General features: G+C 37.1%; 1 protein-coding gene across 1 annotated transcript in view; it reads right to left on the bottom strand.

The window, feature by feature from the left end:
* Positions 1–13,062, bottom strand: part of LOC104403417 (coiled-coil and C2 domain-containing protein 2A-like) — a gene marked incomplete at its 5' end in the record, with an annotated part of 20,925 nt that extends 7,863 nt beyond the window's left edge. The window contains 9 exons of the mRNA XM_010011547.1: positions 2,289–2,465; positions 4,568–4,666; positions 5,906–6,002; positions 6,117–6,226; positions 7,605–7,710; positions 9,175–9,342; positions 9,796–9,810; positions 11,055–11,146; positions 12,970–13,062. Coding sequence (XP_010009849.1) covers positions 2,289–2,465; positions 4,568–4,666; positions 5,906–6,002; positions 6,117–6,226; positions 7,605–7,710; positions 9,175–9,342; positions 9,796–9,810; positions 11,055–11,146; positions 12,970–13,062 — 957 coding nt within the window. The remainder of the gene's footprint in view (positions 1–2,288; positions 2,466–4,567; positions 4,667–5,905; positions 6,003–6,116; positions 6,227–7,604; positions 7,711–9,174; positions 9,343–9,795; positions 9,811–11,054; positions 11,147–12,969) is intronic.
* Between the last annotated feature and the right edge of the window lie 278 nt (positions 13,063–13,340).

Raw genomic sequence — 13,340 nt, 5'->3', positions numbered from 1 at the left:
GGAATGGCTAGCAATAGGAACAAAGGATGGCAAAATACCTAGTTAGTTCTTGTCACTTTATGCCAAATGCTTTCGATAGTGTATCTGTCACATTACTGTCTTCTATTTATAACTGCTTTGAAAAAAAAGGGTTATGTGAAAATCCTGTGTGATGTCTGCTGAAGAACTGATCTGGTTTGGCTCAGGTCAACAAATCATCTGCTGTACAGTAAAGTAGATCTTGTAAAGTTTTTACAAGATTCAGAAAAATCTCTAATGTAAAGAGTGAGCAAAAATCTGGCAAAACTCCTGCAGATTTACTAATCACAACTGTTTTTTTCCACTGTTCTTTCCAGATCTTCTGTATCAACAGGTTTCTTACCTCAGCAACACTTTCCTTATTCCTGGTTTTACTTTCCGTGCACTTCAGTGACAGTGCATACTTTTTGGTAGTTTAGCTTTCATGGAATGATGGAAGAGCCCAGGTTGGAAGGGACCTCAAAAGACCATCTGGTCCAACCTTTTGTGGGAAAAGGAGCCTAGATGAGATTATCCAGCACCCTGTCCAATCATATGTGGAAATCCTCCAGTGACAGGGACTCTACCACATCCCTGGGGAGACTGTTCGAGTTAACAACTGTTCTCACTGTGAAAAACTCCTTTCTTATATGGAGATAGATAGAACCTTTCCCGGTGCAACTCGTACCCACTGCTCCTTGTCTTCTCAGTGTGGCTCCTTGTGAGGAGAAGCTTTGACATGTATTTCTTGGTACTTACAACAGGACTCAACTCCTGTGTTTTGATTTACTGTGCTACAATTCTTTGCTGAATCTTCAGAATGGAATATACTTCAGCCCCTTTCCAGTTCTTTATGTCTGAGTTTTGGCAAGGGGCAGTTAGGTCCTACTGGCATATTTGAAATGAAAGAGAACTTATGTCAGAAAGACCTTTGACTTGAATAAAAGTGTTATGAAGTGTTCAAATCAATTCTAAATATAGCTACCAAACTGCATTTCACTGAGCATTAATACAATACATAGCCTTTTGGTAACTAAGCATCAAACTGCATCTACACAAGAAGTTCTGAACATTTGCTCATTATTTGAAGAAGTCAAGATTCGTAACATATAGTCCAAAGTACTTTACAATAATCTCATCCCTTACTTGAATTTCTATGAGTTTTCTTTTGAAACAGTGCTGGAGACAGGTCTGCCTACAAATGGAGATCTGTGTCTGTACAAATTTAGTGCATTTCCTTCCCAGCAAGTAATTACTGTGCGCAAAGATTCTGACTAGAACTCTTAAATAAGGTCTCATCTATTAAACGTGCTCCAAGGCTGTTAAGATTATATTTATGGTTCCAAGTCATAGTAATGATCTCAACATTCAAACTAATTAACCTTAAAAGTCACCCATGAATGCTTTTTACTAATTTTCTTTACTTTCAACAGGACTAAATGGTAACAATTCCCACAGTATTGCATGAAAGCAAGAAAACACAGGACTGGATAGTTTTCAAGACTGTAATTTAACAGGAAAAAGGGGGGTTGAAATGCATCATACAATTTTATATATTTAATCTGAAAAAGAAATTACATAACGATAGACTTTTCTCTCCAGACCTGTTTGTCTCTAATAAATGACCAGCGCAGCACTGGAAAAGAACAAACTGCTGCCTTTTGTTTGTGAAAAGTATATATCCTTGCTGAATGGATCTCAAAATCATTGCATAATGTTATACAAAATAGCAAGTGGTGTATGCATTGTAACTACATATTGTTGCTGTTAGTACAAGGCACTTCTGGCTTAGTAAAATAACCAAAAAAGTAACAGCTGCTGTTTAGAAATAATTGCATTTGAGATCTGGCATCATGGAGCCATAAATAATAATGTTTTATCTGAATAGTATAAACACAGAAACAAGACTATGGTTGCACCTGCCACCTCCTCTCTGTCCACTGGTCACAAATACTCACATGAATACTTTATTGTCTACAGAAATAAATGGGAAAATGATACGCTCACAGATAATGAACAGAAATCTGCTTTCTATTAACACTAGAACTAGATACCTGGTGAAAGTGAGATTTAACTTACACTTTAAGTGTCCATCTAACTTACTGGTGCATCCAATTAAATTGAACTGACTGAAAAAAATTTGAATTGGAACACTCAGAAATTGTACTGATGTCTTTTCTGTACTTGTGTTTGTGTCCTTCAGTACACCAAGCATACCTACTTACATCCATCTCAGGAACTGCACCCCTGCAAACAAAAAGCAAGAAAATGATGAACTGCTGATGAGTTACCTTCTCTCTGACTGACTCTCCAGGAATGAGCTGTGGTTCAATGGTAATGAACAGTGTTATATATGAGCCCTCACTCAGATTTTGCACAGAATCGTAGCCTCTCTCGATTCCCAGGGTCTTGTCTTTGCTGTAGCCAAGGAGGACTGGAGGAATATCCACCTTAAATGTACCATCAATCTACAACAAATACAGATAAATACTTCTCATTAGAAGCAAAAAAGCAGAACTTCAAGTATTTTATTCCTTTGATTTCTCTGAATTACAATACAATGAAATGAGAGAATATGACATATATACTGATCAACTGTGGGGAAAACATGAGGCATATCATCGTTAGATGTATTACATTTAATTAAATGTCTTCATTTCAGCTGGACTGCATTTTATAGACAGTTCTTGGGTGCAACTGGAACTGGGCCCATTCAGCCAGCTTCCTCGTGGAAAAGTGCTCTGATAGATTCACCAGCCCTTTGCACCTCCCTTTGCCACCACAATCAGAAGATCAGGTCTTTCAGAACAGGCTGTGTCAGACGAGGGATGGCATGCCCCACGCTTGCTTGGGCAAGTCTCAACAGTGGATGTACGTAGCATTAAGAGCAAAGCAAGAAGATTACCCTCAGGTAACTGCCACCAGGAAGGGTATCTTCAGTGGATGTGGAAGATGAACAGATGACTCACTGGGCTGGTTCATCAAACATTTAAGAACAAAATTAAGTTTGATGAGAAGAAAACTCGAAATAAATCACTTAATCTCTGCTCCAGTGTAGTAGAATAGGATGAAGAAATGCTTCATTTGCTACTGAAATTTAATTGCACCTTGATATAACTGCTGGACTAATCAGGCTTTTTAAAATTCAGCAAGAAATCCTGTTCAATGAAAAGAATCTCTTAACGCTGGGAAGATCTATGCAGGCATGCACACTATGCTTAGGGTATCACAAACTGCAACACCTCCTCAAAGAGAGTCAGGAGTGCATCTGACAGGAATCCTGGAGCTACTCTGGTTCTACAACAGACTGACTGATACACCAACAAGAAGTATGTAGGACAGAGGTTGACATCAGCACTGGTAATCCTCAAAGATGGATTACAGGCTGTCCCCCTCACTACATATTGGTAAGCAGTCTGTTAAAATGTCTAAGTCTGTCCATGAAGTCTCTCAGGACTGTGAGCAGACACACTTCTCAGGTGAATTTCATGCATTAGAACATTACCCTAAACCCAACATGGAACATTTCCTTAAAAAGAGGTTCGTGCTTCTTTATGTTTGTTGACTATAACAACAGTGGTCACGTTATGTGGCACTGTCTGCACAGGATGGCCAGAGACTCATGAAAAGAAGGTTAGACCTTCTTATTACCTACATCTTCTGTGAAGTCAATCAAAGCTTCATTCTATAGGGCACCATAACCCCCAAACACCTAAATTCATTGATGAAACTCCCAAGTTGAAGATAGACCTTAAGGTTCTGAGAAGCGTCCCATACAGCCAGAGAAAAGCAAATAAATGTGTCATTAGGTATGCAGCTGATGTCAGAATCTTCATGAAGAATCTGAGACTTCTGTGGTATGATGACCTGATCTACAAATGAAAGCAACCGCCCTGCATAGAAAAGTCCTACAGCGAGGTCACAATATGATAGCACTACTGATGTGAAAAATTAAGTTTCCTTAACCTAAGTCCAGGATGGGTGGAAGGACAAAAAACCTGCCTTTCCCTTGTGAAGAACTGCATGTTTTACTATTATTCCTATGCCTAACTGTTGGTATCTCTTGAAGAAAGCTTCTCTTGAAAAGTTCTAAGAATGGAGAAAAGAAAGGACTGGAAGAGGCAAAGGTGAAAATCTGGTGATTCATGAAAAATGTGAAATTCATGAAAAATGTGAAAGAAGTAGTTAGGTGAATTTTCCCACCACCATTCCGGGCAATACTCCTATTCCCAGTTCGTGTATCAAGGCTGTGCAATACCAGAGATCTCAAAAAGCCACTGACAAAGCCATCTAAAGGACTTGCAGTTTTAATCTCATTACTGAAGGAAGCGAGGCCACATTGTCAGTGTAGAAATACATTTGCTTATGTCTTCTCTCTTCAAAATGTTGAACTTACTGACAAATACTCACCAAATTTGACAAAAAACCTGTGGTTTCAAAGACATTTTCAAACAATTTCATAAAAACAAGCTAACAAGTACAGAGAACATGATTAAATCTGACATTCCATTACCAGCCCTGTTCCATTCTCCAGTTTTGTATTTTAAGAGATTTACTCCAAGTTACTTACCCTCGCTTGAAAATATATGGTAGTAAATGGAATTTTAACACATCCCAGCCAGCGTCTCTCAATGTGTGTGTGGATTCCACTGCCTCTTTCACGATCATCCTATTAAAAAGGTGCCCAACATAACACTTTGTAAGACATCTTAATTTCCTTTAATTGAATCAGCAATTTAATCCAGGCATTAATAAAAAATACATATTGTTTTAATAATCTACTGCAGATATAAGTTCAATTACTAGTATGGCAATGATTATTCTGCATGCCTTTCAAGCATGCCAGATATTGAACAATTACAAGGACATCATGGTCCATGATACAATGTGCTTGTGATTCAGGGTTAAAGTCCTGTATAACCTGTGATGAAGAACTCAAAAATCTGAGAAGTCATCTAAAAAGGCCTTCTCAGACAAAGTAAATTAAGCAATGGTCTTCTAATGAAGTATTTTACTAGCATTTAAGAAAGCTTTTTGAAGGTAAAACTGTATGAAAATCTAACTAAACCCTCTGGAACAGAAGCACTGTTTTCATGGGTATTGCCTATCAGGGATTTCTGAAACTAGTATAATCAGCCTATAAATTATTAAAAATTAATAAAAACCTCTAAAGGCCAGAGTGACATCTGAGTTTCAAGACTATCATTCTTCCCTCTGCTTCACCAAATACCATGTCAGTTCTGGGGACAGAACTGTGTTCTCAGTGAAATGTATGCATTTTTTATTTTGGGGCTGTTTTTCCAAGGGTGTTGAGTATTGCTGTTTTACTGAACTGACAGGGAAGGCTTGCACTGGTTTTAATAGGCGACTGAGTTATGCCAACACTGAGAGCTTACTTTATCTCATTCCAAAAAAACTAATATATACAACCAAAAGATGCTTTGTTTCTTCCCCTTCCCCCCCACAAACAGCTTGTAAACCAGGATGAGACAGAGCATGAAAAGATAGTTAATAGAAGTACAGGAACTGGGATCATTCACCTGGAATTTAGTAAAAAATTCTGATTAAACTTTAGGACAGAATTCAGATTACAGTTCACATGTTGCCTCTCAATTTTAGTAGCTCCACTTTCATTAAATATCAGTAAAACACATTACATACATATGTTCAATTCTAGCAGCAGATTATGCAGTACAAGCTTAAATTGTACAGACAAAGGTTAATAGAATACAGATTGTTCCCTCTAACAATATTGCAATATTGACTGGAAATAAAATGAGAAGGAATGACAAAATAGACTGAAAAGGCACAAGAGGATGAAATCTGTTACACTGAAAAGACTTTTTCTGTCAACGTCAAAAGCTTATAATATTCTCTAATGTACACTGTCCTGAAATTATGAACTCACCTCTACAGCATCATGAAGTACTTCATCAAAAACGTTAATGAAGACTTCATCCTTCACTGACTGCAAACTATGGGTGCTGTAGTCACCATTAGGAGCTCTGAAAAGGTTAAATACACCCAAAAAGTGATTTGAACTGGAAAATTTTAATACATTTGCATGCTCAAATTAAATCATCATCACTCAGAAATAACTTGGCTTCATTTTGCTGTACCTAAATGGAAGCTCAAGTTCCTCATTCCAGTTGGGGTTTGGACCCTCTGCTGTTGTTGTCCGGCACACTGTTAGCTGAAAAGAAACTTCTACAAAAGGACGGACTAAAACCTACAGACAGACATCAAAACACAGGAAACAGACCTCTATAACAATTCATACGAACACATTGAATCACACATTTTCAGGTATTTAGAAAAATAGACATATAACTTTGTGGAGATCAGGCTGATCTGGCCCAGATAAAACTTTGATACACATTAAATACTGTACTTCCCAGACTTGTAAGCATTTATGAAGCTTTAAAAGAATATTTTACACGTTAGCATTTCCAAAAGATTATGTATATTCAGAAAACTTGACATATTCATATATACTGGCAAAACCACATTTTCTCTGGAGAATGGGAAAGCTACTGGCTATCTAATCAAAGAAGGTAACTGAAAGAGAACACATGATCCAGACACCAGTGGAAAAAAGTGTCCTCTTACCTTTAATCCAAGCAGTCTACTGCTACAATCCTGGCTGTCTCTGAAACTGGCTCCTATTACAGACAAACAACTTCTACTAGACACAACAAAAGCCTAATGCGATTTAAAATGGCTTAATGGGCCATTTAATTAATATTCAAATGCATATGGCACAGTGTTTTCTGTATTTCAAAAAGCTGTAATTTTGAAGGGAAATCATAAGGAAAACAGGGAAAAAACACTCCAAAGGGCTTCCATCTTCATTCAGAAGGATGCTCAATTTAGTTCTCAATAGAAAGCAAATGCATTTTCAGCATCAGCCGTAAGAATGCCTGTGCTGGTTTAGACTAAGAGTACACCAGGCCCAAAATTCAGGCTGTGAAAATGGTCATCAGCAGACACAGAAGAGCAAGAACAGAGCAGGAATATATGGTATTTTCTCCCATTACTTTTCCAGGCTTCAACTGTTTTCAGATGAAGGACTCGCCTAAGCCTGTAAGGACTCTTCTTTTTAATAACTCCCAACAGATCACTCTTCCAAATACTTGTCCAATGCAAGCAAACCCCTTTAGTCCACAACACACATAAGCAACTTCTCTGGGCACCTGTTAAGTGCTGCCTGAAGAATCACAACCTTCTGTTTGTTTAGAACCCAACTCCTACCAGTTTCATCGATGATGCCTCACCCCTCTACTGAAAGAGCGAGTAAACAGTCAATCTCTATCCACAGTCTCTATATTAGTCATGATTTTGTGCCTCTCTAGCATATTCCTCCTCCCCTACTCGCAGTTACTGCTGTGCTGGCTGAAAAGCCCTACCGTTTTTCACTGCACATTAGTCATTCTGTACTTCTGACATCCTTATCACCCTTCTCTGAACTTTTTACAGGTTTACAATCTTTTTGGAGTAACTGAGCAAGCAAACCAACCTCATGAGTTATCTTTCTGATGGTGAGTGTGACTGTCTGTGGAAAAGAGGAACGCTCACAGCTTCATGTAAGAAAATGTTTGGTAATGTACCTGGTTGAACGCCCAATCTGCGCTATCAGCTGGGCTCTGAGCTGACGCAGAGGCTGCAAACATCTCATTAAAGGACCTTGAAGATTTGGCTGGTTGTTGAAATTTGCTATGAGAGGAAACAACAACAAGGCAGAGAACACATTACAAAATATGAAGCTCTCACATTCTGTATTAACCGTTCTGAATTCTGGAAATACTTCTGATACTTTCTTGTCATGACTTTAACCTTGGAAAGATATTTATTCAACCAAATAACACAAAAAGAATGCCAGAAAGGGGTAGTGAGTGCATAGCTCTTGTATGCCTCATTGCAAGAGTGCTTTTTGCCTGGAGGCTTTCTTTTCTGAAGAGCTTATCAGCCCAGATTTTGGGTTTTTTCCCTCTCCATATAATCATTTTGAGTTACAGGTTTTTCAGTTCAAGGAGACGAATCCCCACAGAATTCATAAACAGTGTACACTTTATGGTATTCAGTCAAGGCCTCTTCAACAAAATTAAACCCATATGAGTATTACACAATCAGGAACCCATGAGTGAAATAAAATAAATGTTAATAAGCTTATTTTTATAGTGTTTCCACATAACTTCTTTTGTAATAACGCCACACTAGCGATTATAAAAGAAAGGCTATTCATGGAGAAAGCAGCTCAAAACAGGGTATCATATAATGCGAGACTGGGAGGGGCTTTAGTTATTTTTGTAAGACCGATAATGAATTGAAATTTTCATCGTTTCCTTCTTATCAACATGTTTCTGATATGAATTGCTTTTCCCGGTATGAATTATTCACAGAAATCCAAGAGAACCTTTATTATAGCAAAGAGATAAAACAGCAGAAGATACTAAATTCTGTATACACATTAATTGGTCAGCTTGAAAATACCTCCAAGTTAAATGCAAGGTGTATTCATTTTGGAAGAGAGAGAACACTGCACTAATATATCAGTTCTGGAACTGAACCAAATGACTGCTCAGAACTCCAGCATCTCTGCATGACACAGCATCACACAGTGCAGGCATTGCCTTAATTTGCCTGAAGGTAATGGTCACCTTTAAAATTAGTCAAAGCCAAATTAGGCTCAGTCCATTAACTTAAACAAACAGTTCATGAAGGAGAAAAACAACATGCTCCACTACGGAGGCAAATACAACATCCCTTGATGAAGGATTTTTTTAATACTTATTTTTGGTATTAAGATAGTATGAATTAAAATCACCTTAGTAAAACTAGGAGGCTTGCTTAAGGTATAATTCATCTGATATTACCAGAGTTATAAGGCTGTTAAAGCTGTAAGTTATCTTTCAGACAGTTTTTTTCCTGAACCAAATTAAGAGAGTTTTTGGTAAAACATTTCTGGAATTCAGCAGTTATTGATAAATGATTATTCTACAAACTCACTGCACAGGAGTTCTTTATCCTTATTAATAGGAAGATAAATGTATGTCTGTTTTTATCATGAGGACCAAAACAACACAGATGGCTGAATTTCAACACTAGTTGCTTCAGCCATCCTCAAAACAGCAGAAACCAGAAAACAAATGTGTACTGGAAACAGGCATTTAAACGTACCTCATCACTGGTTTTCTCACTGGAATATCATAAGCTCTAACGATGTTCACTAACAGTTTGACGTCTCCATCTGATAAATTCTGTGCCGTGACCTTCTTCCTTTCTTTTCTTCTTGGCCTTAATGGCCGTTTTGGCTCTGCCAGTTTAAAGAGGCTGAGTCCCAAAATACTAATAACCATGAAACAGATAGTTAGTAATTTTTGCATAGAATCCAATATTCTACTGTTCCCATGACACACACGCACATTAGATATATGCTCCTGTTAATGCCACACAAAACTAGGAAATGTCAAAATGTTTTAATTGTTTTGTACTACACGATCCAGTTTTGTCTCCTAGTTCAGAAATTCTAACTCAAATGTGCAAATAAACTTTTTTTGGGGGGAGGGGAGCGTGTATGTTTGGTTTTTTGTTTTCTTTCGTTTCTTCCCCCAAAAGAGGTAAGATACAAGTATGACAACTACACAACTTCAACAGATCTAAACTACAGTGCTATAAACAAGGTATCTAGCAGATAACAACCACTGTATGGAATAAGCAAAAAAAAAATCTAATTACACAGCTATGTACAACGAACAGTAGGCTACAGAAAGGAATCATAATGAATATGCCACAACATACCCTGGACCCTCAGAACTTACAACCCAAGGCAAAGCAGAACCAAAGGAAAAATAAAAACAGGAGGAGAATGAAAAGCAGATGTATGTTTTTACACATCATTGATAGTAACTGCAGGCAATCCAAAATCTACTTTGAAAACTGATAGCCAGTGTCATTATTCCCTTATACATAATTAAAAACCCCAGAGTAATTACTGTTGAAATAACACAAAACCACGAGGTACTGAAATATCTCACCAAGTAGATGTTTTAAACAAATCATGGTCTATTTTAAGCTAGCTAACCATATAAATCAGCAAATATGAATTAATATTCATGATAAGAAACTATCAGTGAAGCAAGTGATTTTGAACAACTCCAAAAGCCGGTTATAGACTCATTTGGTTTCTTCTATTCTGTGATGTGAAAACATGAGCTAAAAAATAGGATGAACTCTTTTGTAAGAAAGCAAGTCTCTGTGTCTCCAGCAGATGGGACTGTTTAGATTTACGCTGCTGACTGAAAAACCTTTGGCTGCACTTTAAGGGTGTCATTTTACAGTGAAAACAAGCAACTTTACATAGAGGAAAAAATAAATTCCACAACTTACTTGCTTAGACAGCTTTTAAGTGAGCAACTTTAAGATTCATCTATGCTGTGATGACTTATAAATGTCAAAATCAACAAGTATGGCAATTGGAACAACCATTCAAAGAAAGTGCTTAAGTAATTATAAAAAAATCTTAAAAGAAAAAAAGAAGTTATTTCCAAACCCTGAAAGTAAACAACATATGACAATATCCAGCAACAGCAAACAAATACATGAGAAGTAAAATAAAGAAAATGACTGTTAAAAAATATCTGTTGCACATTATTTGCAGGGCATGTGCACTGCCTCTAAGTGAGCATCACCTATAGAACCAGCAGTAGTGTTACTGGCTCCAACGCTTGTCTGGTATTTGGAAATAATTCAGTCTGGCACTAGCTAGGGCTATGCTCAGCTCATCAGATCACAGCCTGTTGCATTATATCCTGCTAAATCTCATTTCCCTGCTGCCACACAACTTCTGCCAAACCCAGACTTTTTCTTAAAAAAGTTTTTACACACTCTGTGTCTCAATATACTGTCTGTACTGGCAGAAGCGCACGTAGTGACTGGAAGTTTATATATTACACTCCACACAAAATCGCATCAGTTGTCAGGCACATCAATGCTTTGCAAACAGTTAGTTTTACATGATTCTTTTTTGGATTTAGAACAAATGAAGATAGCTCCCTTACCCCAGGCTGGGAATCTCCTCCTCATTAACAAGGTCAGAGAGAATGAAATTGTGTTTTGCTATGAGGAAACGGTTTATTACTGATTCTCGAACCTGTGAATGCAGAGGGAGAAGAGTCAAAAACACATTTTTAATCCAAAACTACTGCAAATATTTGCATTCTGTCTATTAAACACAAACAAATCTCTGAATATTAATTCTTTATTTTTTCCCCGCTTCCAAAAGACTCACAGTCCAAGGAAAATTTTCTTTCCATCAGATACTTCTTTAGAACATAATACAAGTTCATTTTACAAATACCATGATTCTCTAGAAACAAAAGTGCTAGCCAGATATAAGAACATATGAAAGCACACAATCAGAAAACTAAGTCTTATCTGCTTACAGCTCATCATCAGAAACACTCACAACAATAAATGACACTAACATACATCTCTGTTCCATGTCTAAATGAAGTTGAAGAAAAGGCTATAGAGAAATCTATATGGTATTAGTTATGGGGAATAAAAGCAACACTTTGGACTGCAGAACAATCAATGAAGCCCATATTACAAATACCATGATCTCAAATAAATATTTAAAATCCTTCATTCCTTTCATTTCTATGCTGAGGTCACAGACTGAAGCAGAGAGACAGAAGTCTTCCCTTTTCTCCCAACAACCATATTGAAGCAGATTGACATAGTGCCTTTGTCTTTTTTTCCTACTACAAATGCTAGTAATGCCTTTATATACTGTGCTATTGCAGAACAGCAATACCAAAGGCCTTTCTGAAATACAACCCCTCTTCTGTTATTTATAAAAGATTTTTTCAGTTATTCCTATTATATCTTTGTTTTGAAGTGACAGGCATATAAAGATGACATTTCAGGGTAAACTGAATTTCAGTTCTGATGTGAAAAGTCTAATTTTCAAGCACACCTGACAATTTATGAGTGCAAAATACCCAAATATTATTCTAAAACAGGCTACTTGTATTTGATCTAAAAAAGTGACAAATAAAGGTACCATAATGTTTCCTACCCTGTCCTACTATATCATTATTTGGTGCGCTGCATAAACCGTATGTTTGAGTGCACACTCAAGTATCAGACAAAACATATGGGGCTGACATGGACATGACAGCTTTGTTAAAAATAATGGGGTTTATATTATCATACTGAATCTGGGCTCTGGCACTTGCCTGGAAGATTTAAATACTCCTCATTGTCTAGGATTCTTTTACAAATCATTCTTTCTAACAGACAAATTGTTTTGTTCTACATCATATCAATGTTATCATCATAGTGTATGTTTTGCTGGCTGGCTATGATATAATACGCTTCTTGATATTTCCAGTACTGGTAAGAAACTGGTAGCCATGTTTTGCACTTACTATTTTGCCAAAATACTCCGAAACAGCAAACTTCTCTTGGTTATATGACCAATGTTTTTCTATACTCTAATACCACTAAGAACGTGCTGTGATGGAAGGTATGCCCTCTGCCTCAGGCTGCAGGACAAGACACTCTGCGTATCACATTTTTTGCAGACATTAGGGCCACTTTCACGGAGATAATTAAGTTCTTAGCATCACAGCTTACAAGAAGAAATATAGGGAATAAAGGGAAAACAATGAATACCTGGGATACAACAGTACAAATCTCTGGGACACTGGAGCAAAAAAGAATTTACAGAACTGCTAGAAAAATCCAGAATGGCTGGTCATCTTGTATACTGCATCTTTTTCAGTAACATTAAATGAGTCATTTATAAACCTCCACTTGTTCAACTAGACCAGTTTCAGGCCCAACTTGAGGCTTTAAATATGTCTGTAAGCCATGTTTAGAGAGATGAACCAGTTTTTAATATTTATGGAAATGAAGCTTCCAAGTACAGAAGCAACATATGGTGGATCCATATTTTTTGCAGCTTACCTTCTGCAGATAGTTGGCAACAACTGCTCTGTGGGCATCTAGGTAATTCTTGCTGTCAATCACATCCCTCTCTTGCAGTCTCTTCTCGTAGTCCTAAAGATATTCAGTAGAGTTTGTGATTCAATATATATCTTCAGTGCTTTATTACATACAAGAAAAATGGCAAATATTTCATTAATATTAACGTATGGATCACTATAAACCAAAACAGATGTCAGAGGTTTATAAAACTGTTTTTAATGCTAATGTATACAGCGATAGCACTACTAAACTACCACAAATATAGACAAGAATTCCACTAAGTTGCAAGATTCATGTGGTTTAAATTACTATGAATAACTTGAAGATTTTCCCCTCTTCTTTTAAAGCTG

Source organism: Nestor notabilis, unplaced genomic scaffold (genome assembly GCF_000696875.1).
Source record: "Nestor notabilis isolate BGI_N333 unplaced genomic scaffold, ASM69687v1 scaffold6923, whole genome shotgun sequence".
In the NCBI taxonomy this organism is placed as follows: Eukaryota; Metazoa; Chordata; class Aves; order Psittaciformes; family Psittacidae; genus Nestor; species Nestor notabilis.
This window is presented reverse-complemented; position numbering and strand designations above follow the sequence as displayed.